Here is a 22,284-nt window from a genome sequence, read left to right on the forward strand (position 1 = left end):
GTGCCGATGCTCATTAGTGTCGCCTATCAGTGCCGCCTATCAGTGTCCATAAAGGCTGCCCATCAGTGCCAATGCTCATTAGTGTCGCCTATCAGTGCCGCCTATCAGTGTCCATAAAGGCTGCCCATCAGTGGCGAATCTCGTTAGTGTCGCCTATCAGTGCCCATAAAGGCTGCCCATCAGTGCCGATGCTTATCAGTGCTGCCTGTCAGTGCCCATAAAGGCTGCCCATTAGTGCCAATGCTTATCAGTGCTGCCTATCAGCGCCCATAAAGGCTGCCCATCAGTGCCAATGCTTATCAGTGCTGCCTATCAGTGGCGCCTTTCAGTGCTCATCAGTGCCGATGCTTATTAGTGTCGCCCATCAGTGCCACTTATCAATGCCCATAAAGGCTGCCCATCAGTACCGATGCTTATTAGTGTCACCTATCAGTGACGCCTATCAGTGCCCATAAAGACTGCCCATCAGTACCGATGCCTATTAGTATTACCTATCAGTGCCACCTATCAGTGCCCATAAAGGCTGCCCATCAGTGCCAATGCTAATTAGTGTCGCCTATCAGTGCCGCCTATCAGTGCCCATAAAGGCTGCCCATCAGTGCCAATGCTCATTAGTGTCGACTATCAGTGCCCATAAAGGCTGTCCATCAGTGCTGATGCTTATCAATGCTGCCTATCAGTGCCCATAAAGGCTGCCCATTAGTGCCAATGCTTTTCAGTGCTGCCTATCAGTAGCGCCTTTCAGTGCCTGCCAGTGTAGCCTCATCAACGCACATCAGTGAAGGATAAAGATTACTTATTTACAAAATTTTATAACATTTTTGCGGAAAATAATGATAAAAATTTAGCTTGGGTACCGCATTGTACGACCGCGTAATTGTCATTCAAAGTGCGACAGCGATGAAAGCTAAAAATGGGTCTGGGCAGGAAAGGGGTGGAAGTGCCTGGTATTGAAGCGGTTAACATGAAAAATATGTCTGAATCCAGTTGCATTTTTGCATAGACATGTTGGTGTCACAAACAAGCCTTTGAGGTTGTAGAAGGTCGGAAATCGCTGTAAATCGTTAGCTCTTCTGCCCACTTATTGCTGGATTTCCTCCTTTGTATCACGCCGTCCTCACAGACACAATAGGTTACAGATCAGGATTGGGAACGTGCTGCGTTGTCAGGTTTTGCCAGATGGTGAGCCTAATATAAAAGTCTATGCGTTAGCAGGTTTATAAATACCTGGTGACTCTCCCTCGGCCTTCTGGGTCATGGGACAAGAACAGTCTTTTCAGCTCATAAAACCCTCCCGAGTTTATCTTCTCCAGCAGCTGGAACTCAATCTGGAAGCAGATCCAAGGAAACAATGTAACAACGTTCTATTCATACCTTTATAAGCTCTAATCTGCTACTCTGGTTCTTCCCTCCCCCACCCCTAATCAAGATGGTAATAAAATGTTCAAATAAAATCTTCCCATTTTCATTTCATACCTTTTTGTAGACCCATCGCTGGGTCCCCGTGCTTCTCTGTGCAATGCAGGCAGATCATGGCTGGTGGGAGGAGCCAGCAGGATGCTGTACATCAATTCTGAAAACATTACAGCTCCCTTTCTCAGTAGTTCTCTTAGGAGCCCTCAGGTGCCATTCACACCTCAGCGTTTTGTAGCTTGAAGCCTCAAAACGCTGGAGGAGAAAAAAATCTATTATTCCCTATGAGGACGGTTCACATCTCTGCTCAAAGTTGCCTGAAGCCAAATGCCTGAAGCGAAATAAAGTTGAGGGTAGGGGTTAGGGTTTCCCATTGAAGAATAAGGCTAGGGTTAGGGGGTTAGGGTTAGGGGTTAGGGGTAGGGTTTCCCATTGAAGAATAAGTCTAGGGTTAGTGTTAGGGGGTAGGGGTTAGGGGTAGGGTTTCCCATTGAGGACTAAGGTTAGGGTTAGGGTAAGGGGTAGGAGTTAGGGTTTGCCATTGAAGAATAAGGCTAGGGTTAGGGGTTGGGAGTAGGAGTTAGGGTTTGCCATTGAAGAATAAGGCTAGGGTTAGGGGTTGGGAGTAGGAGTTAGGGTTTGCCATTGAAGAATAAGGCTAGGGTTAGGGGTAGGGGGTAGGCGTTAGGGTTTCCCATTGAAGAATAAGGCTAGGGTTAGGGTTAGAGGGTAGGAGTTAGGGTTAGGGTTAGGGTTTCCCATTAAAGAATAAGGCTAGGGTTAGGGGTTGGGAGTAGGAGTTAGGGTTTCCCATTGAAGAATAAGGCTAGGGTTAGGGTTAGGGGGTAGGGGTTAGGGGTAGGGTTTCCCATTGAAGACTAAGGCTAGGGTTAGGGTAAGGAGTAGGAGTTAGGGTTTGCCATTGAAGAATAAGGCTAGGGTTAGGGGTTGGGGGTAGGAGTTAGGGTTTCCCATTGAAGAATAAGGCTAGGGTTAGGGGTTAGGGGTAGGGGGTAGTAGTTAGGGTTTCCCATTGAAGAATAAGGCTAGGGTTAGGGGTTGGGGGTAGGAATTAGGGTTAGGGTTTCCCATTGAAGAATAAGGCTAGGGTTAGGGGGTAGGGGTTAGGGGTAGGGTTTCCCATCGAAGACAAAGGCTAGGGTTAGGGGTAGGAGTTAGGGTTAGGGGTTGCCATTGAAGAATAAGGCTAGGGTTAGGGGTTGGGAGTAGGAGTTAGGGTTTCCCATTGAAGAATAAGGCTAGGGTTAGGGGAAGGGGGTAGGAGTTAGGGTTAGGGTTTCCCATTGAAGAATAAGGCTAGGACTCTGGAATTGGAACAGGGACCTCCCCCAGAGGTCAAAGGTCAGAAGGCTGGTTCCCAGAGGTCAAAGGTCACAGCGCGTGGCTGACCCACCCCCACCAAAGTGTACCGCCTACCCCAACTAAGTCAGTGAATGAACAAGTCGAGGATTACGCGCCGTTTGCGCGTTTTTGTTCACATTCGTGTGCTTTAGTCATGTGTTATTGCACTATTTTCTGGTCAAATTTAAAAAATAAATAAATAAATAAATAAAGGGATAATATATAAATAAATATACAAATAATTTAAAATCTTTATAAAAAAAAAGAAAGAATAATAATATGTAACAATACATAAACAAATAATAATTAACCCCTAACCTTTAAAATTTCAGCCTCCGAAACATTTCGGACGGAAATGGTGTAATCAGCAGAATGAGTGCCGAAAAGGTGCCGATAATGGCACTGAAAACGCACTGCGTTTTTGCTGAGAGTTTAGCGCAAATTCACTGCGATTTTACTGCGGATTCATGATGATTTTAAATTTGCAGCAATTTTAATGCGATTTTGGGACTGATTTTTCCATGATTACTGTGCTTATGGTGTGTTTTTCATAGGTCATGTGATTTAAAAACTGCTTCAAAAAGGTAACACGGGTGCGTTAATGATGCGTATTGCTGCGTTTTCAATGCAATTGAACAGGGAGGTGCGTTTTTTTTTAACCACTTAAGCCCCGGACCAATATGCAGCCTAAAGACCCAAGGTGTTTTTACAGTTCGGGACTGCGTCGCTTTAACAGACAATTGCGCGGTCGTGCGACGTGGCTCCCAAACAAAATTGGCGTCCTTTTTTCCCCACAAATAGAGCTTTCTTTTGGTGGTATTTGATCACATCTGCGGTTTTTAGTTTTTGCGCTATAAACAAAAATAGAGCGACAATTTTGAAAAAAATGCAATATTTTTTACCTTTTGCTGTAATAAATATCCCCCAAAAACATATATAAAAACATTTTTTTTCCTCAGTTTAGGCCGATACGTATTCTTCTACCTATTTTTAGTAAAAAAAATCGCAATAAGCGTTTATCGATTGGTTTGCGCAAAATTTATAGTGTTTACAAAATATTTTTTTTTTTACTACTAATGGCGGCGATCAGCAATTTTTTTCGTGACTGCGACATTATGGCGGACACTTCGGACAATTTTGACACATTTTTGGGACCATTGTCATTTTCACAGCAAAAAATGCATTTAAATTGCATTCTTTATTGTGAAAATGACAGTTGCAGTTTGGGAGTTAACCACAGGTGGCGCTGTAGGAGTTAGGGTGCACCTAGTATGTGTTTACAACTGTTTGGGGGTGTGGCTGTAGGAATGACGTCATCGATCGTGTCTTCCCTATAAAGGGAATGACGCGATCGATGCGCCGCCATAGTGAAGGACGGGGAAGCCGTGTTTACACACGGCTCTCCCCGTTCTTCAGCTCCGGGGAGCGATCGCGACGGAGCAGCTATAAACAAATAGCCGCGCCGTGGTCCCGGATCGCTCCCCGAGCGGACCCGACCTCCGCATGTAGCGGGGGGGGTCCCGATCGGACCCCCCACCCGCTAATAGGCGAGGACGTACGTGTACGCCCATGTGCCTGTACGTGCCATATTGTGGACGTATATGTACATGCGGGGGTCGGGAACTGGTTAACTGACTAAAAATGCACCAAGCTGGATTTTTTACACCACAATTTAGACCCCTTTCACACTGAGGAGTTTTTCAGGCGGTACAGCGCTAAAAATAGCGCTGCTATACCGCCTGAAAAACTCCTTCACTGCATACTCAATGTGAAAGCCCAAGGGCTTTTTCACACTGAGGCGAAGCGCTGGCGGGAGAGAAAAAAAATCTCCTGTCAGCAGCATCTTTGGAGCGGTGAGAGGAGCGGCATGTACACCGCTCATTCACCGCTTCTTCCCATTTAAAACAATGGGAAACCGCGGTAATACCGCCTGCAATGCGCCTCTGCAGAGGCGCATTGCGGGCGGTATTAACCCTTTATCGGCCGCTAGCGGGGGTTAATACTGCACCGCTAGCGGGCGATTCCCACGGCAATCCCGGCGGTATAGCGCCGCTATTTTTAGCGGCGCTATACCGCCACTGCGGCTCCCGCTCCAATGTGAAAGGGGCCTTAAGGGCAACAGACCAGTGTGAAGACCTGCAAAGAATTTAAAGGGATACATTCTTTTGGCGCTAAAGTTGCCAATAATGCCCGACAATAAATTCATATTCATTACAATTTATTATATTAATTAAAAAGTCAAATATAATACAATTATATATAAAAATATAAATATTTTTGGGCAAGTGCATCCTGCATTGTATTTGGTGTTAGGGTGTGTAGTTATTTTTTATTACAATTTTTTTATTAATATTATTCTTATGTATTTTTTTAGTATTAGGGGTTATTTATTTATTATTGCTACATACTACACATTGTAATCATTTATTTTATTAATGATTATTTTTATTTATTTGTGTGTTTATTTTACATTTATGTATTCATGCATTAGTAGTAGTAGTAGTAGTAGTAGTAGTAACACCCTAACAAAAAAAAATAAAAAATTACCCTAACCCCTAATCCTAGCCCTAACCTTAACTCTAACCCCTTACCCCCCCCCCCCCCAAAAAAAAGATGAATGAATAGTAATTAAAGAAGTAAAAGCTGATGAAAAAGCTAAAAAAGCTGATAAACCAAGCAATAAATGATGCAACAGATGATAGTTTTCCTCTATTGGCTCATAAAAAAAAAAAAACAAAGGTGAAAAATGCTGCATAAAAACGTACCAAAATAACACATAAAACCGTGCAAAAAAAAGTGTGAATTCAACTCAGGTGTGAATCCAGCCTCAGTCCTGATGCAAGCAGTGGGCTGGCTCTTAGGAGGAGTTATGCAAATATCAAAATGCCTTGATGGGTGGTGGCTACTCTAACAAGAGTACCCACATGTGATTCTGAACCTCCATGATTGAAAGACATGAGCTCCATCTACCCAGGACAAATAGGCCCGGATTCACGTACATCGGCGTATCTTTGAGCGGGCGTAACGTATCCGCTTTACGTTACGCCTCCGCAACTTAGACGGGCAAGTGCTGTATTCTCAAAGCACTTGCTCCGTAAGTTGCCGCGGCGTAGCGTAAATAGGCCGGCGTAAACCCGCCTAATTCAAATGTGGAAGATGTGGGCGTGTGTTATGTAAATGTTATGTGACCCCACATAAATGACGCTTTTTACGAACGGCACATGCGTCGTCCGTGGACATATCCCAGTGTGCATTGCTCCAAAGTACGCCGCAAGGACGTATTGGTTTCGACGTGAACGTAAATTACGTCCAGCCCCATTCACGGACGACTTACGCAAACTATGTAAAATTTTCGACGTCCAAACTTAACATTGGTACGCCGCATGTACGCCTCATATAGCAGGGGTAACTTTACGCAGGGAAAAGCCTAACGTAAACGGCGTATCTGTACTGTGTCGGCCGGGCGTACGTTCGTGAATTCGCGTATCTAGCTGATTTACATATTTATAGGCATAAATCAGCGTACACGCCCCTAGCGGCCAGCGTAAATATGCAGTTAAGATCCGACGGCGTAAGAGACTTATGCCGGTCGGATCTAATACAAATCTATGCGTAACTGATTCTAAGAATCAGGCGCATAGATACGACGGCTCAGACTCAGAGATATACGACGGCGTCTCTGGAGATACGCCGTCGTATCTCCTTTGAGAATCTGGGCCATAGTAAGTATATTTCCTATGGTCATCAGCTCCATCTAGTGGACTAGTTACCCAATTCCTATAAATGGTCAAAAGTTGATCTAAAATGAAAAATACATTTGCCCTTTAGATGGCGCTAAAGGTCATAGAAATTACCTGTGATACTTAGCACCATCTAGTGGTCAAATGCTATTACTGTTTAAAATCAATGGAAAACGATTGCCCAGCACAGAAAATAGCCTAATAATAATCTTTTTATTTTTTGCCCTCATTCACACAGAACGAACGTAAATTTAGTTTCACAAGGTGAAAAACTCCTAACATTTTTTTTTGTACAACACCCCTAACATTTTGATATTATAATCCAGAGATTGGGTTAACATTTGAATTATTTATTGGTGTGATGCTGCAAGAATAAACAGAGCTCAGTTCTTTCTAGAACTGATTGGTACACTCGCTCATTCTGCTTCACTATTGATCTGCTGGGCCAGCACTGCAGCAGGTTTGGCCATAAATGCTCCTAATTGTTTTCTTTGTGTCAGAGTCTTATCCGTTTTTAATTGCAGATTTTTGATTTACTCGATGCCTCCTTTGATTTACTCAATGTTCTGCGGCTGTTTCGTTAACAGCCGCAGAACAATCCCCTTTTCCTGTGAGGCCTCATTCACACTACGCATAGCGGGCACGCAATTCCCGCTCGGAAACGCATTTCGTGCATAGGGCGACCCATTCACGTGTTTGCGTTGTTTGTCGCTCCAAAGAAGCTCAGGAACCAACTTCTGGCCAGGAACGATTTTGCAGTTCTCACACATTTTGTTGCTGGACAACCTACCAAGATGAACGGCAACCAAACGCGCTTCACGCATTTTGCCATGATATGAAATCATGGGCAGAATGGCAGCAATTCCGCCCGTGATTCCCGAATCGCCCATATGTGAACCGGGCATTATAGGAGACCGAGAACCGTTTGGTTTCCTGCACCCGGGTGTATTACAATACTTTCTATACTGGAGCTTTGGGGGGGGGGGGGGTGGCTGAAAATTCAAGCATAGTACGGGCCGATTCACACCAGAAATCGCACAAGAATGAGCTGTGCGTTCCTGTGCGAATCGCATGCAGTGCAATGTCAGCCCATTCATTTTGAATCACACTGGAACGTACCAATAGTAGTGCATGCACTACTTTAACCATTTCAATACCGGGCACTTTCCCCCCTTCTTGCCCAGGACAATTTTCAGCGCTTTTGCATTTTGAATGACAATTGCGCGGTCATGTGACACTGTACACCAAAACTAAATGTTGATAATTTTCTTCCCACAAATAGTGCTTTCTTTTGGTAGTATTTGGTCACCTCTGTGGTTTTTATTTTTTGCTAAACATACAAAAAAATACAACATTTTTCTTTGTTTCTGTTATAAAATTTTGTTTTCTCCTTCATTGATAGGCACTGATGGGCACTAATGAGTTGGCACTGATAAAGTGACACTGATGGGCACTGATGTAAAGGCACTAATATGTAGAATTGATGGACACTGATAGGCGACACTGATATGCAGCACTTATGGGCACCGATAGGCAGCACAGATATGCAGCACTGATGGGCACTGATATGCAGCACTAATCGGCGGCACTGATATGCAGCACTGATGGGCACTGTTAGACGACACTGATAGGTGCAGTTTATTTTCGATTGTTTTATACAGTATACTGTATCTGTAGTGTTTACTTGTCACCCTCCAAAGCTCTAAGTTTTGTTTCTCTCTGGTGCTTCATTCTGTTATCAGCTTGAGTCACTTCTGAGAAGTTTTCCCATGAGATAACATTTGTGATGGGGAGGGAGATAGGCAGGGAGCTTGTCTATTCAGAGTACAGCTCTGCATGCTCCTTCATTCCTCTGCCTATGTGGAAGGGGGGGGGCGTCCCCAGGGCCGGGACAAGGGATGGGCAGGAGGGATGTCTGCCCTGGGCACTGTGGTAACATGTGAGGTGGGGGGTGCCACAAGGAGATTGGGGGAGGGGTTTTGTGTTGGGCGGGGGAATTCAGGGGGCAACAGGGGGTAAGTATTGTACTAGGAGGAGAATTTTGTTTAATGAGAAGTGGGGGTGCTAAAAGTAGTGATTTGAGGGGATTTGTGTAGGGAGAAGGGATGGGGGGGGGGCAGAATATTTGTCCTATGAGTGGGGATTTGGAGAAGGTGGCAGGGGGTAAGTCTTGTTCTATGAGGGAAAAATTGTGGTGGTGGGGGGGGGGGGGGCTAGGAGTGGCGATTTAGGGGGATTTGTGTTGGGAGGGGGGAAAATATTTGTGTTGTTTTAGGAGGGGGGATTTGGGGGGAATGTGTGCTAGGAAAGGGGAAATCTGAACAGGGGGGGGATAAGATGTGTGCTAGGAGGAGATATTTTAGGGGTAGAGGATTTGTGAGACTTGTGCTAAAAAGGGATTTCAGCAGGGAGGTGAATTTGTACTGGGTGGAGAGGACATTTATGCTTAGGGGTAAGCATGCAGATTAGCGCTCAGTGTTTTTGGTTATACACAATGGGGTAGATTCACATAGACTTACGACGGGCGTATCAGTAGATACGCCATCGTAAGTCCGAATCCCCGCCGTCGCAACTTTAAGCGTATGCTCAAACTGAGATACGCTTAAATGTTGCTAAGATACGACCGGCGTAAGTCTCCTACGCCGTCGTATCTTAACTGCAAATTTACGCTGGCCGCTAGGGGCATGTATGCTGATTTACGCCTAGAATATGTAAATCAGCTAGATACGCCGATTCACGAAAGTACGCCCGGCCGTTGCAGTAAAGATACGCCGTTTACGTAAGGGGTTTTCAGGCATAAAGATAAACCACCAAATACATGGCGCAGCCAATGTTAAGTATGGCCGTCGTTCCCACGTCGAAATTTGAAATTTTTACGCCGTTTGCGGAACTCGTCCGTGAATGGGGCTGGCCGTAATTTACGTTCACATCGAAAGCATGACGATTTGCCGACGTCATTTGGAGCATGCGCACAGGGATAGGTCCACGGACGGCGCATGCGCCGTTCATTAAAAACGTCAAATACGTGGGGTCACTAGCATTTTACATAGAACACTCCCCCAACCAGCCTATTTTAAATTAGGCGTACGCCGGCCCAGTTACACTGCGCCGCTGTAAGTTTCAGCGCAAGTTCTTTGTGAATACAGGACTTGCTGCTCAAATTTACGGCGGCGTAGTGTATCTGAGATACGCTACGCCCGCTTAATTCTACCTGAATCTACCCCAATGCTCATAAATCATGGGGGGGGGGGGTAGTTTGGCTTGTTTGCCCTGGGCTCTAGATTGCTTTGTCCCAGCACTGGTTGTCCCTTTCCTTCAATCAGCTCTCACACACTGTACAATAGCTGTAACTGCAGCTCTCCACCCCCTCCTCTGTACTCCTACCAAATACAGAAGGATTTTATCACACCTGTGCTCTTTTAAAGGGGTACATACACAAGCAAAACTTATGTAGAAGGATTCATGTCTCCTCTGTGTATCATCTGAGGCTGTGCACTTCATTGGGTATATCAGAGGGTTTACATTCACTTTAAGGTCCAGTACGAAACGCGTTGGCTACTCCAGATAAAAAGTAACTGGACCTTTTAAATCTAGGTGCTGCTTTTATGTCTTTTTTGAATCTCATGATCAGGAACTAGGAGGACTTGGTGGTTGTTGGGTGTTTTAGTTGAGTCGTTAGTTACCTCTTCAGTTTGGCTGTCCAGATGAGACTTGCTATGAGCTCCGATCTCCTCCTTCTCCTCCTTCTTCTCACTTGGGTGCCTCTCTGAGAGTTTCCTGTCTGAGGAGAAAAGACATTGTTATCGGCTAACATGGGGAGTAGGGATGAGCAGATGTGCCCGGGGTCAGTTGTGCTGCCCTTATGCCTGGTACACATAATAAAATTTTCATACGAATGATCGTCCCTTTTTTTTTTGCTTGCTAGTCTATCGAAAATGAAGAGCTTACTAAGGTTACAAAGATTCTCGTACAACAGAATAAAAATGTGATGTAATGTGTTGTATTGTTACTGTATATTCAAACAACTGTACTGATTAGCCTCTTGCTGACTGTTTATCTTACATATACGCCGACAAGGAGGCTCTGCATGCGCAGGATCATGTACCTAATACGCATAGCTCCCAACTGTCCCTGATTTCGAGGGACTGTCCCTGATTTGGAGAAATGTCCCTCTGTCCCTCTTTCCTCCTCATTTGTCACTCATTTTGGTCTGATCTATATGGTTGTATATAAAATGCAATTTTTATATATGAAAAAGTGTTTTCCAGACCTAAACATTTCATCTGATTTCTAAATTGCTGCATTTGTAAATTCCAAAATCCAATATAAAGGAATAGTAGTGGAAAAAAAAGCATTTGTGGGTTTAACCAATCTTGTTTTTTTTTGTACAATTCTCCTTTAAGGGGGCGTGGCAAGGGGTGTGTCCTATGCCTGCATACTTTTGCTGATAAGTGTCCCTCATTCCCATCTCAGAAAGTTGGGATGTATGAGTACGGGATCCTGCACTTCTGGGTCTGAGGCGTGCATCCACGTCGCCGGCGATCAACAGGACCTGATCTGTGGGTACAGGGGACTTAATGTTCTCCGGCACTCACTGATCTTTAGACGGAGAGCCAGAACAAGGCAGATCACCGTTCTGTCAGTAGGGTAGGCATGGATAATGTGTTCCTGCAAAGCATAAACATGCCTTTTCCTAGTAAAAACTCCTCCCCCACTACACTGAAACATTAGCTAGTCACAACAGTTAACCCTTTGATTGCCCCAGATGTTAACCCCTTCCCAGACAGTTTCATTAGTACAGTGACAGTGCATATTTTTAGCACTGATCACTGTATTAGTGTCACTGGTCCCCACAAAGTGTCAGTTAGACCCCTTTCACACTGAGGCAGTTTTCAGGCATTTTAGCGCTAAAAATAACACCTGTAAAGCAACTGAAAACTGCCTTTCATGCCCCCCCCCCCCAGTGTGAAAGCCTGAGTGCTTTCACACTGGTGTGGGACGCTTGTGGGACAGGAAAAAAAAGTCCTGCATCTTTGGGGTGGTGTAGGAGTGCTGTATACGGCGTTCCTACACCGCCCCTGCCCATTGGAATGAATCAATGTTACGTACACTGATCACAGAGCGTGCCGCCCGTGATCACGGAAGGCCATCACATGACGGGCCTAGGGTTGCCACCTTTTCTTCAAGCCAAACCCGAAACACTTTTGCGGCACAGGGCAAATAAAATTTGTTTGTTTTTTTGCAGTAAAGACCCGGGACACATTTGGGTGCCCCAATGAGAGTAGTAATGTATCTCACAGAGCGCGCCAGAGGGTGTAGCCAAATTGCCCTTGCTGACATCACCCCACCCTTCAGTGATGCCAAACCTGCTCCCGCCCACAGCGGCAACAGATTTGGTGTGTGACTATCTCGGTTACTTGGGGAGCCACAGCCTAGTCTAAATAATGTGTCCGGGTTTCAGGTGGACTGAAACCCGGACACATGATTCAAAACCCGAACTGTCCGGGTGAATCCTGGACAGGTGGCAACCCTAGAACTAGCCGGCCGCACTGTAGTCGTCATTTGGCTATAGCATGGTCGGCAAGTGGTTACGCAAATAAAATCCATGCAAAGGGCCGTGTTTGCCTACACAGGGGGATTTTATGCATCCACTTGCAGTGCAATAATTTCTATTGGGACTCATCTGTTGGTCAATTGACAGCTGTGTGGGTGCGTGCACACTGTCTGTGTTTGCCGTCAGAGTGATCATATGATCTGGAGCCAGTCAGGAGGCTGTCACTGTGCTGGGAGCACACAGTGAGCACATTGTCAGCACAGAAACCTCTGCCATCCATTGACACATATGTGCGTCATGTGAACAATAAAGCTCGCCGTCTTTGCCACCACATATATGCGTTACATTGATGGCAAGAGGTTAAAAGCGGTGGGCAGCGAGGGGACCAGGCTGTCACTGCAGCAAAGACAAATCAGGTCTCCTGCACAGTACTGTGCTATATGGCAGAGCTGTGTAAATCTCAGGACTGGATGGACAGAAATACAGGTGAATCATCTCCCATATATTTATATTATCTGTGCATTCAGCTGTTTGCTTGGAGTTCAGCTGTAAGACTAAAGTAGTGACCCAGATATTTTAGCACAAAGTTTATGGGACTGAATAGTCGGCGTTGAATTACTCCGCTATAATAAAAGAATTCCTCTCTTTTGGAGACCGGATGGGTCACATGAGACGGCCGCCCTATCAGATTCATTCTTTAGATAGTCCGTATTCGATCAGGTGGACAACGAATGTCTGAATTCTCCAAATCATTTCCATTTCAATGACAATCCACAGACGGCTCTGAGGAAGGTGATGACGGAAAGAACGATAAGATGTGAAATCCAGTGCCGGATCCCGAAACCGATATCCGTTCATTCCTCCAACATGGCTGCTGATCTAGATAAAGCAAATCCCAGCGGGGGGGCCGGAGAGATCCCCTTCCTTATATGTATTCTTTATTGTCTAAGTCTCCTGATTTAAAGGACAACTCCATTCAGAGATGTGCATAGAGACGTTGGTTTTTCTTATAATTAGGATATGTTGACACTGATCCCACATGTAAGTCATATGACTTCTAATTCGACTTCAGGTCCCACTTCCATGCGACTTTCTTAAAGGGTTCTTCCAGATTCCGATAAGCCCATTGCCTGCATACTTTCACAAGCACAGGCCAGGGTTGTGGAGAAGAGGCCCATGTTCTCATCAACATGGGAACAAGGTGCTTTGAGGTGGGGGGCCTGGTATGGTTCAGGAGGGCCCACATTGGGAGGGGGTATAGAAGTGTACCAAGGGTGCATGGAGCAATTGGGCAGCTTTTGACTGCTTCCACCTGGCAACCGACAGTTGCCTTGTCAGATGGAAGACTCCCCCGACTGTCAAAATATTCCATATGTTGGTGGCAGCGTAAAGCCTCATACACATGGTCGGACTTCAAACAACATTTTCCGTGGATTTTTGTCCGAAGGGAGTTGGCCGGGCACACCCATAGCAAACACACGGCAGGACTTTTCTGCAAACTTTCCCAAAACGTTCCCAACATCACATGGTTTTTCTGCTCTTTACCGCCACCCTTTGGCCAACTTCTGCTATTGTTGGTTGATTTTAACATTGGTTCTGGGCATGCGTATTTGTACTTCCGATGGATTTCTGTACACACGATAGGACTTTGCACCGTAGGACTTTTGTTGCCGAAAAGTTTGTCTGTTTGCAGAGCGAACTTTTGTCCGATTAAAACCGAAAAAGTTTGTCCGATGGAGCATACACACGGTAGGATTTTTTTGAAAACGTGCTCATTTGAGAAGTTTGTTGTCACAAAAATGTCCTGCCGTGTGTATGGGGGCTTTAGGGTCAAAGTATACATCTAAACCCAAGAACAAACACTTTTATATTGCAGCCCACCAGTCTTTAGATGAGGTGGCTGCATTCGTTTTCCAGTCCTTTTTCACCTGTGAAGAACGCCCTTTGTGTCCCTGCATGCCTACACTAATTTCTCCATTACGGAGAAAGCCATGCTAGATAGGGAGGAAATGCTCAGCATAGAAACTCACTGAAAACTGAGCATGTGCAGAGTTGCCACTACAGCTGCAAAATCTCTAGCTGAATTGAAGACAAGAACAGAAGGGGGAGATAGAGAGCTACAGGACCAACCAGTTTTTTTGCAGAAAACAGAAAACAAATCTTATAGTGAGTATGAACAGCATGTAATACAGCATTTATTCTGCGTTTTTTTATCATGTGGGTTTAGTGACACTTTAAGGCATCCCTGAAGCATGTTATTTGAAGGAATAATTATTTTTCAATGTTGCCCTGGAAGCTGCATGAAAAGACACCCCCCCCCCACACTAAATGGCAGTTTTTGCATTGGTACATGTCGGCCACAGCAGTGCCCAGCTCCCTTTTCAGAATTGAACAACAATACTGACCGCCCTTATAAACTTTAATAGTATTTGCCTGTACATTTGGGCTCATCCAATATTGAACTAGATTCACAGAACCCTTGGCTAATCACCCCCCCTATAGACTTTAATAGTATTTGCCTGTACATTTTGGCTCATCCAATATTGAACTAGATTCACAAAACCCTTGGCTAATCACCCCCCCATAGAATTTTAAAGTATTCGCCTGTACATTTGGGCTCATCCAATATTGAACTAGATTCACAGAACCCTTGGCTAATCACCCCCCCCCTATAGACTTTAATAGTATTTGCCTGTACATTTTGGCTCATCCAATATTGAACTAGATTCACAAAACCCTTGGCTAATCACCCCCCCATAGAATTTTAAAGTATTCGCCTGTACATTTGGGCTCATCCAATATTGAACTAGATTTGCAGAACTCTTGGCTAATCACCCCCTCCATATACTTTAGTAGGATTCCCCTGTAAATTTGGGCTGGTCCAATTTTGAACTAGATTCGCATAACCCTTGGCTAATCACCCCCCCCCTATAGACTTTAATAGGATTCGCCTGTACATTTGGGCTCATCCAATATTGAACTAGATTCACAAAACCCTTAGCTAATCACCCCCCCTATAGACTTTAATAGGATTTGCCTGTACATTTGGGCTCATCCAATATTGAACTAGATTCGCAAAACCCTTGGCTAATCACCCCTCCCCCCCTATAGACTTTAATAGGATTTGCCTGTACATTTGGGCTCATCCAATATTGAACTAGATTCGCAAAACCCTTGGCTAATCACGCCCCCCTATAGACTTTAATAGGATTCGCCTCTACATTTTGGCTCATCCAATATTGAACTAGATTCGCAGAACTCTTGGCTAATCACCCCCTCCATATACTTTAGTAGGATTCCCCTGTAAATTTGGGCTGGTCCAATTTTGAACTAGATTCGCAGAACCCTTGGCTAATCACCCCCCCCCCCCACCCCTATAGACTTTAATAGGATTCACCTCTACATTTGGGCTCATCCAATATTGAACTAGATTCGCAAAACCCTTGGCTAATCACCCCCCCCCCCTATAGACTTTAATAGGATTCGCCTGTACATTTGGGCTCATCCAATATTGAACTAGATTTGCAGAACTCTTGGCTAATCACCCCCCTCCACATACTTTAGTAGGATTCCCCTGTAAATTTGGGCTGGTCCAATTTTGAACTAGATTCGCAGAACCCTTGGCTAATCACCCCCCCCTATAGACTTTAATAGGATTCGCCTGTACATTTGGGCTCATCCAATATTAAACTAAATTCGCAAACCCCTTGGCTAATCACCCCCCTCCATATACTTTAGTAGGATTCCCCTTTAAATTTGGGCTGGTCCAATTTTGAACTAGATTCACAAAACCCTTGGCTAATCAAACCCCCCCCCCCCCCCTATAGACTTTAATAGGATTCGCCTGTACATTTTGGCTCGTCCAATTTTGAACTAGATTTGTGAAACCCTTGGCTAATCACACCCGGGTAGATCCCTCCATCACTACTGCTGATAGGTCCCCTTATATCCCTAAAGCTGACCATACACGTTGGAATGATCCATTGCCCGGTGAAAGTGTACATTCCTTCTGTGTGAATGAGGGCAAAAAATAATAAAGTGGTTGTAAAGGCTGAAGGTTTTTTATGGTTTTGTGCATTCTATGCACGAAGGTAAAAAACCTTCTTTGTGCTGTACCTCTCCAGTCCCCCTCCCCCTAATACTTACTTGAGCCCCATCGCGATCCAGTGATGTGCAGGAGAACAACAGCTCTCCAGGGTTCCTTCCTTCTCATTGGCTGCCTCTACGGTCAATCACAGCCAGTGAGGAGAGAGCAGGGGTGGGGCTGTGCCGCGTTCCATGTGTGAATGGACACACAGAGCAGCAGCTCAGGAGTGAGCCTGCTCGGGTGCCCCCATAGCAAGCTGCTTACTGCGGGGCACTCGGCAGGAGGGAGGGGCCAAGTGTGCCCGTGGGGGACCCCAGAAGAGAAGGATCAGGTTGCTCTGTGCAAAACCACTGCACAGAGCAGGTAAGTATAACATGTTTGTTGTTTAAAAAAATAAAATAGAAAAATCTGCCTTTCTTATGACAGCTCAATACTGTGCTGGTTGTATGTTATCTATTGATTTAGAAAGGAAATACAGCATTTACCCATCGCTAAGTATCATAGGCATTTCCCATGATACTTAGCACCATCTAGTGGCCAAATGTGCCATTTCCACACTAGGCATTACAGGCTGTGTAATTTGAGCGACATGTAGACGCACCTAGATACAACAAATCGACTGGACACAGCTGCTGGCCAATGATTCACAGCACTTTTTTTCACCACTAGTTGCCCTCTATCTGGTGACCATCATTCAACCCATTTCCTCTGAGCCCAGGTCATCCTTGACTCACCCTCAGCCTGTGATTCGACAAGGAATGGAGATGCAGCACAGCAGGCAAAGTGATGTGTTCATCTTTCTGTCACTCTGCTCTCACCTCCTTTCTACGTGCTTCTTGTCAGCACATTATCTGATTGGCTCTTTGTGCTGTTTCTCCCTCCCCCAGTCTGAGCTCTGCTGTACAGGGACTGCAACCTTTTGTACCTTTCTGGAGTTCAGCTTTAAAATCTTAAGCCAAAATCTCCCCAATGGGAACACAGATTGAAACAGGAACATCTGTTAAAGTTTTCATTTTCTGTCTGTGCCTTCCTGTCTCTGTGACAACCACTGCTCCCATTTCTTGTGCTGGTGTCACCAAGACAGGAAGTGAGTGAAAATGTCTAGAATGGGGACAAAGAGACATAAAAATAAAGCTAACAGCTCCTCCCCATCTAATAAAAAATGATGGGGATAAAGTGATTTCCAATTTATGTCAGGCCAGGAAGTGATGAGAAATCTCTCCCTTTGTTTGTGCCTTCCTATCCTGGTGCCATCTGCTTTTTCTATTACTTGTGCTGGTGTCACCAGGATAGGAAGTGAGTGAAAATTTCCAGAATGGGGACACATAAAAAGCTAATTGATCCTCCCGATCTAATAAAAAAACATTTGACTGTCATCAGGATTTTGATATGGAGATTTCCTATTCACTTCCTGTCAGGACAGGAAGTGATAAGAAATGTACCCAATAGGAACAACCGACTGAAACATGTCATTAGTAGACTGGGGGAGGTTAGAACTTCTGTTAAAGTATGAATTTTCAGTCTGTGTCTTCCTGTTCCCGGTGACAACTGTTTCTACCATTTCTTCTGTTGGTGTCACCAAGACAGAAAGTGAGAAAAAAATTCCAGAATGGGGACAACAAAAGCAAAAGAAAAGCTAACCGACCTTCCCCATCTAATAACAATTATTTTGATTGCCATGATGATGTTAATAAAGTGATTTCCTCTTCACTTCCTGTTGGGAAAAGAAGTAGGGCCGCTATCAGGGGGGTACAGGCAGTACACCTGTAAGGGGCCCGGATAGCAAACCCCCCCTTTTTGTATTTATTTTTTATAAAAAAATATATTTTTATTTTGTTTTGTATTAAAGGGCCAATTTTTTTTTTTTTTTTTAGAGGTCCGGATGACAACCCCCCCTTTTTTCATATTTTTTTATTTTTATTTATTTATTTATATTTTTATTTATATCTAAAAAAAAAAAATTTGGCCCTTTAATAAAAAACAAAATAAAGATATATTTAAAAAAAATAATATATATATATATATATATATATATATATATATATATATATATATATATATATATATATATATATAATATTATTTATTATTAAAGGGCCCAGAGGTCCCCAGGGCCCCCTATGGCAACCCCCCTTTTTTTTAATTATTATTTTATGTCTTCTTTTTCTTTTATATATATATATATATATATATATATATAATATATATATATATATATATATATATATATATATATATATATATATATATATTTTTTTTTTTATTATTATTATTATTATTATTATTATTATTATTATTAAAGGGCTCAGAGGTCCCCAGGGCCCCATGTGGCAAACCCCCTTTTTTTTTATAAATGTTTATTTTTTTATTTTTGTTTATATATATTTTTTTTTTATTGTTTTTTTTTATTAAAGGGTCCAGAGGTCCCCAGGGCCCTGGATGGCAACCCCTCCCCCTTTTTTTTTTTATATATTTTTTTATTTATTTTTTATTAAAGGGACCAGAGGTTCCGGATGGCTACCCCCCTTTTTTTATATATATATATATTTTTCTTTATTTCTTCTTTTTTTTTGTAAAGAGCCCCCCCCCCCCCCCTGCTTCTCAATTTGCGGCAGCCCATGCCTGATGAAGCTGTGTAATTCCTGATGGCTGCCCTGAAAAGAAGTGATGAGAAATCTCTCCAATGGGGACACTGACTAAAACAGGTCATCAGTAGACTGGGGAAAGGTAACTTCTGATTTCTAATTTTCTGTCTAAATTTTCACTTTCTATCTGCGCCTTCCTGCCCCAGTGACAACCGCTCCTCTAATTTCCTGTGCTGGTGTCACCATGACAGGAAGTGAGTGAACATTTCCAGAATAGGGACACAGACACCAATAAGAAGCTAACAAAGCCCCCCCCCCCTCCCTTAACACCTCATCTAATAAAAAGTATTTTGACTGCCATAATGTCAGAACAGGACGTGATGAAAAAGCTCTTCAATGGGGACACAGACTAAAACATGTCATTAGTAGACTGGGGAAAGGTTAGAACTTCTGAAAAAGTTTTAAATTTTCTGTCTGTGCATTCCTGTCCCAGCTCCTCCTATTTCTTGTGCTGGTGTCACCAGGACAGGAAGTGAGTGAACATTTCCAGAATGGGGACACAGACGCCAATAAAAAGCTATCAAAGCCCCCCCCCCACCCCCCTATAACCCCTGATCTAATAAAAAATATTTATTTTTTTTGATAAAGAGATTTCCTCCAGACAGGAAGTGATGCGAAATCTCTCCAATGGGGACACAGACTAAAACATATTGTCAGTAGACTGGGGAAAGTTTAGAACTTCTGATAAAGTTTTTATTTTCTATCTGTGCCTTCCTGTCCCAGTGACAACCGCTCCTCCCATTTTTTGAGCTATGTCACCTGGACAGGAAGTGAGTGAAAATTTCCAGAATGGGGACACAGACAGCAATAAAAGGCTAGCAGACCCTCCCCAAAATATGTTCACTGCCATAGTAATTTCAATAAAGAGATGTCCTCTTCCTGTCAGTACAGGAAGTGATGTGAAATCTCCCCAATGGGGACACAGACACCAATAAGAAGCTAGCAAAGCCCCTCCCACAATTTTAGCCCACATATTTTTATTGCCATGGTGAGTTCGATAAAAAGATTTCCTCCAGACAGGAAGTGATGAGAAATCTTTCTAATGGGGACACAGACTAAATCACATTGGGGTAGATTCAGGTAGCTTTTACGGCGGCATATCTCCAGGTAGGCCGCCGTAATTTCAAATCTGCGCCGGCGTATCGTTACGCCGATTCTCAAAGGCAGATACGCTAAAAAAATAGGCTTCCACCGCCGACGTAACTTGAATGCGGCGGCGTAGAATTGTGTGCAATATTACGTTGGCCGCTAGGGGCACTTCCGTTGTTTTCGGCGTAGAATATGCAAATTACCTAGATACGGCGATTCACAAACGTACGTACGGCCGGCGCAATTTATTTACGTCCTTTACGTTAGGCTTTTTCGGCGTAACGTTGTTCCTGCTATTAGGTGGCGCAGCCAATGTTAAGTATGGACGTCGTTCCCGCTTCGAAATTTGAATTTTTTACGTCGTTTGCGTAAGTCGTTCGCGAATAGGGCTGGACGTGATTTACATTCACGTCGAAACCAATACGTCGTTGCGGCGTACTTGGGAGCAATGCACACTGGGATATGTACACGGACGGCGCATGCGCCGTTCGTAAAACACGTCAATCACGTCAGGTCATCACACATTAGCATAAAACAAGCTCCCCCTTCCACATTTGAATTACGCAGGCTTACGCCGGCCCCATTTACGCTAAGCCGCCGCAACTTACGGAGCAAGTGCTTTGTGAATACTGCACTTGCTCCTGTAAGTTACGGCGGCGTATCGTAAATACGATATGCTGCGCCGCCGTAAGAAGAAGCGCAGGTACATGAATCTACCCCATTGTCAGTAGACTGGGGAAAGGCTAGAATGTCTGATAAAGTTTTAATTTCCTGTATGTGCCTTCCTGTCCCAGCCCCTCCCATTTCTTGTGCTGGTGTCACCAGGACAGGAAGTGAGGGAAATTTCCACAATGGGGTCACGGTCAGCAGAAAAAAAAGCAGACAGTGGTTCTAGCTCTTCCAAATAGAAGACTTTTGGCTACGAGGGATTGACAAGCAGTATTACCGGCGTTGGCCCAGTGGTCCAGGCTCCTCCAGGTGTCCAGGTGAACGGTCCCGCTCTTTCTCAGGTTGTCACGCAGAGTCGCCCTCCTCCGAATGGAGGAAGCAGACAGGTCCTCTTTGCCTCCCGCTCGGGAGTATCCCCGCACAGAAAGGGTGTCGGGGTCCCCCAGGAGGAGGCCCGGATGGCGGATATCTGGCAGCATCGAAGGGGCCCCCCGTGGGCTGCGACTTCCCATCCCCGCCATGAATAAGTCGCACTCACCGCCCGCTCCTCTCATTCACTGAAAACTCTTTGGGAACTTTCTGTATCAACAACAACAAGGGTTGCCGGGGAAACCAGAATAGACCCAGGAAGCCGGGAACAATGGTCACCGCGGCGACACTCACATTCCAGCCAATAAATTGCCTGCGACTGACACACTGCGCCATTGTCTGCCAGAACAATCATCATCTCACCTCTGCTATGTATCCAATGTCAGCCAATCATCAATCAGGACAGGAAGTCCCAGGAAATCTCCCCACAGCATAAAAAGTTCACATTGACTGCGACTTCATCTGAAATCGCACGTTTTCAAAGCAACATCTCGGGTGCGATCTTTGCAGGTTCATCCACCGATGTCTATTCAAGTCGCACCCAAAATCGGCAATAGTAGTGCAGAAAACGACTATTTCAAATCAGTAAGGCACCGCAAAGTCGCATTGATTCGAACAGTGCAGAAAACGACTTTTTCAAATCGGTCCGTCACCGCAAAGTCGCACCAATTTGAACAGTGCAATTACCAGCAAATAGGATGCAACTTGTCATGCGATTGGACCTGTCCAATCACATGGCAAGTCGCTCCAACGTGAACGGGGGCTTAAGCTGGTACATACTATAAGAAAATCAGACAAACAACCGTCCATTTTCCCTCGATTGTGCGTTACACGCCGAACCCCAGAATGGTACTAAGCCCCCGTTCACATTGAGTGCGGCTTTAAAATCATGCGATTTCACCTGAAATCGCACAATTTCAAAGCCGCGTCTCTGTGCGATTTTTGGGTGCGACTTTGAAGACATCTGTGCGACTTCATGCACAGATATCTATTCAAGTCACACCGGGAAATCTGCAAAAGTAGTGCAGGAACTCATTTTTTCAAATCGGTACGGCGCTGCAAAGTCGCATCGATTTGAATAGTGCAGTTGCCAGCAATAGATTGCGACTTGTCATGCGATTTGACAAACAATCGTCCATTTTTTTCTCGATTTTTTCTCGATTGTTTGTTACGCGCTGAACCCCAGAATGGTACTGAGCCCCCGTTTACATTGAGTATAGCTTTGAAATCGTGAGGCTTTGAAATTGTGCGATTTCACCTGAAAAGCCACATCTCAGTGCGATTTTGGGTGCGACTTTGAAGACATCTGTGCGGCTTCATTCAAGTCGCACCCAAAATCGCCAAAAGTAGTGCAGA

General features: G+C 44.5%; 1 protein-coding gene across 2 annotated transcripts in view; it reads right to left on the minus strand.

The window, feature by feature from the left end:
• LOC120946843 (EF-hand calcium-binding domain-containing protein 6-like) overlaps positions 1 to 21,142 on the minus strand; it is a 69,445-nt gene extending 48,303 nt beyond the window's left edge. For both annotated transcript variants that reach the window (XM_040361629.1, XM_040361628.1), the window contains exons 1-3: positions 20,837 to 21,142; positions 10,199 to 10,296; positions 1,228 to 1,328 (exon numbers count right to left, since the gene is read on the minus strand). In XM_040361629.1, coding sequence (XP_040217563.1) covers positions 1,228 to 1,328; positions 10,199 to 10,296; positions 20,837 to 21,113 — 476 coding nt within the window. In that variant the 5' untranslated portion in view covers positions 21,114 to 21,142. The remainder of the gene's footprint in view (positions 1 to 1,227; positions 1,329 to 10,198; positions 10,297 to 20,836) is intronic.
• Between the last annotated feature and the right edge of the window lie 1,142 nt (positions 21,143 to 22,284).

The sequence above is a fragment of the Rana temporaria genome, chromosome 8, assembly GCF_905171775.1.
Source record: "Rana temporaria chromosome 8, aRanTem1.1, whole genome shotgun sequence".
NCBI classification, from domain to species: domain Eukaryota; kingdom Metazoa; phylum Chordata; class Amphibia; order Anura; family Ranidae; genus Rana; species Rana temporaria.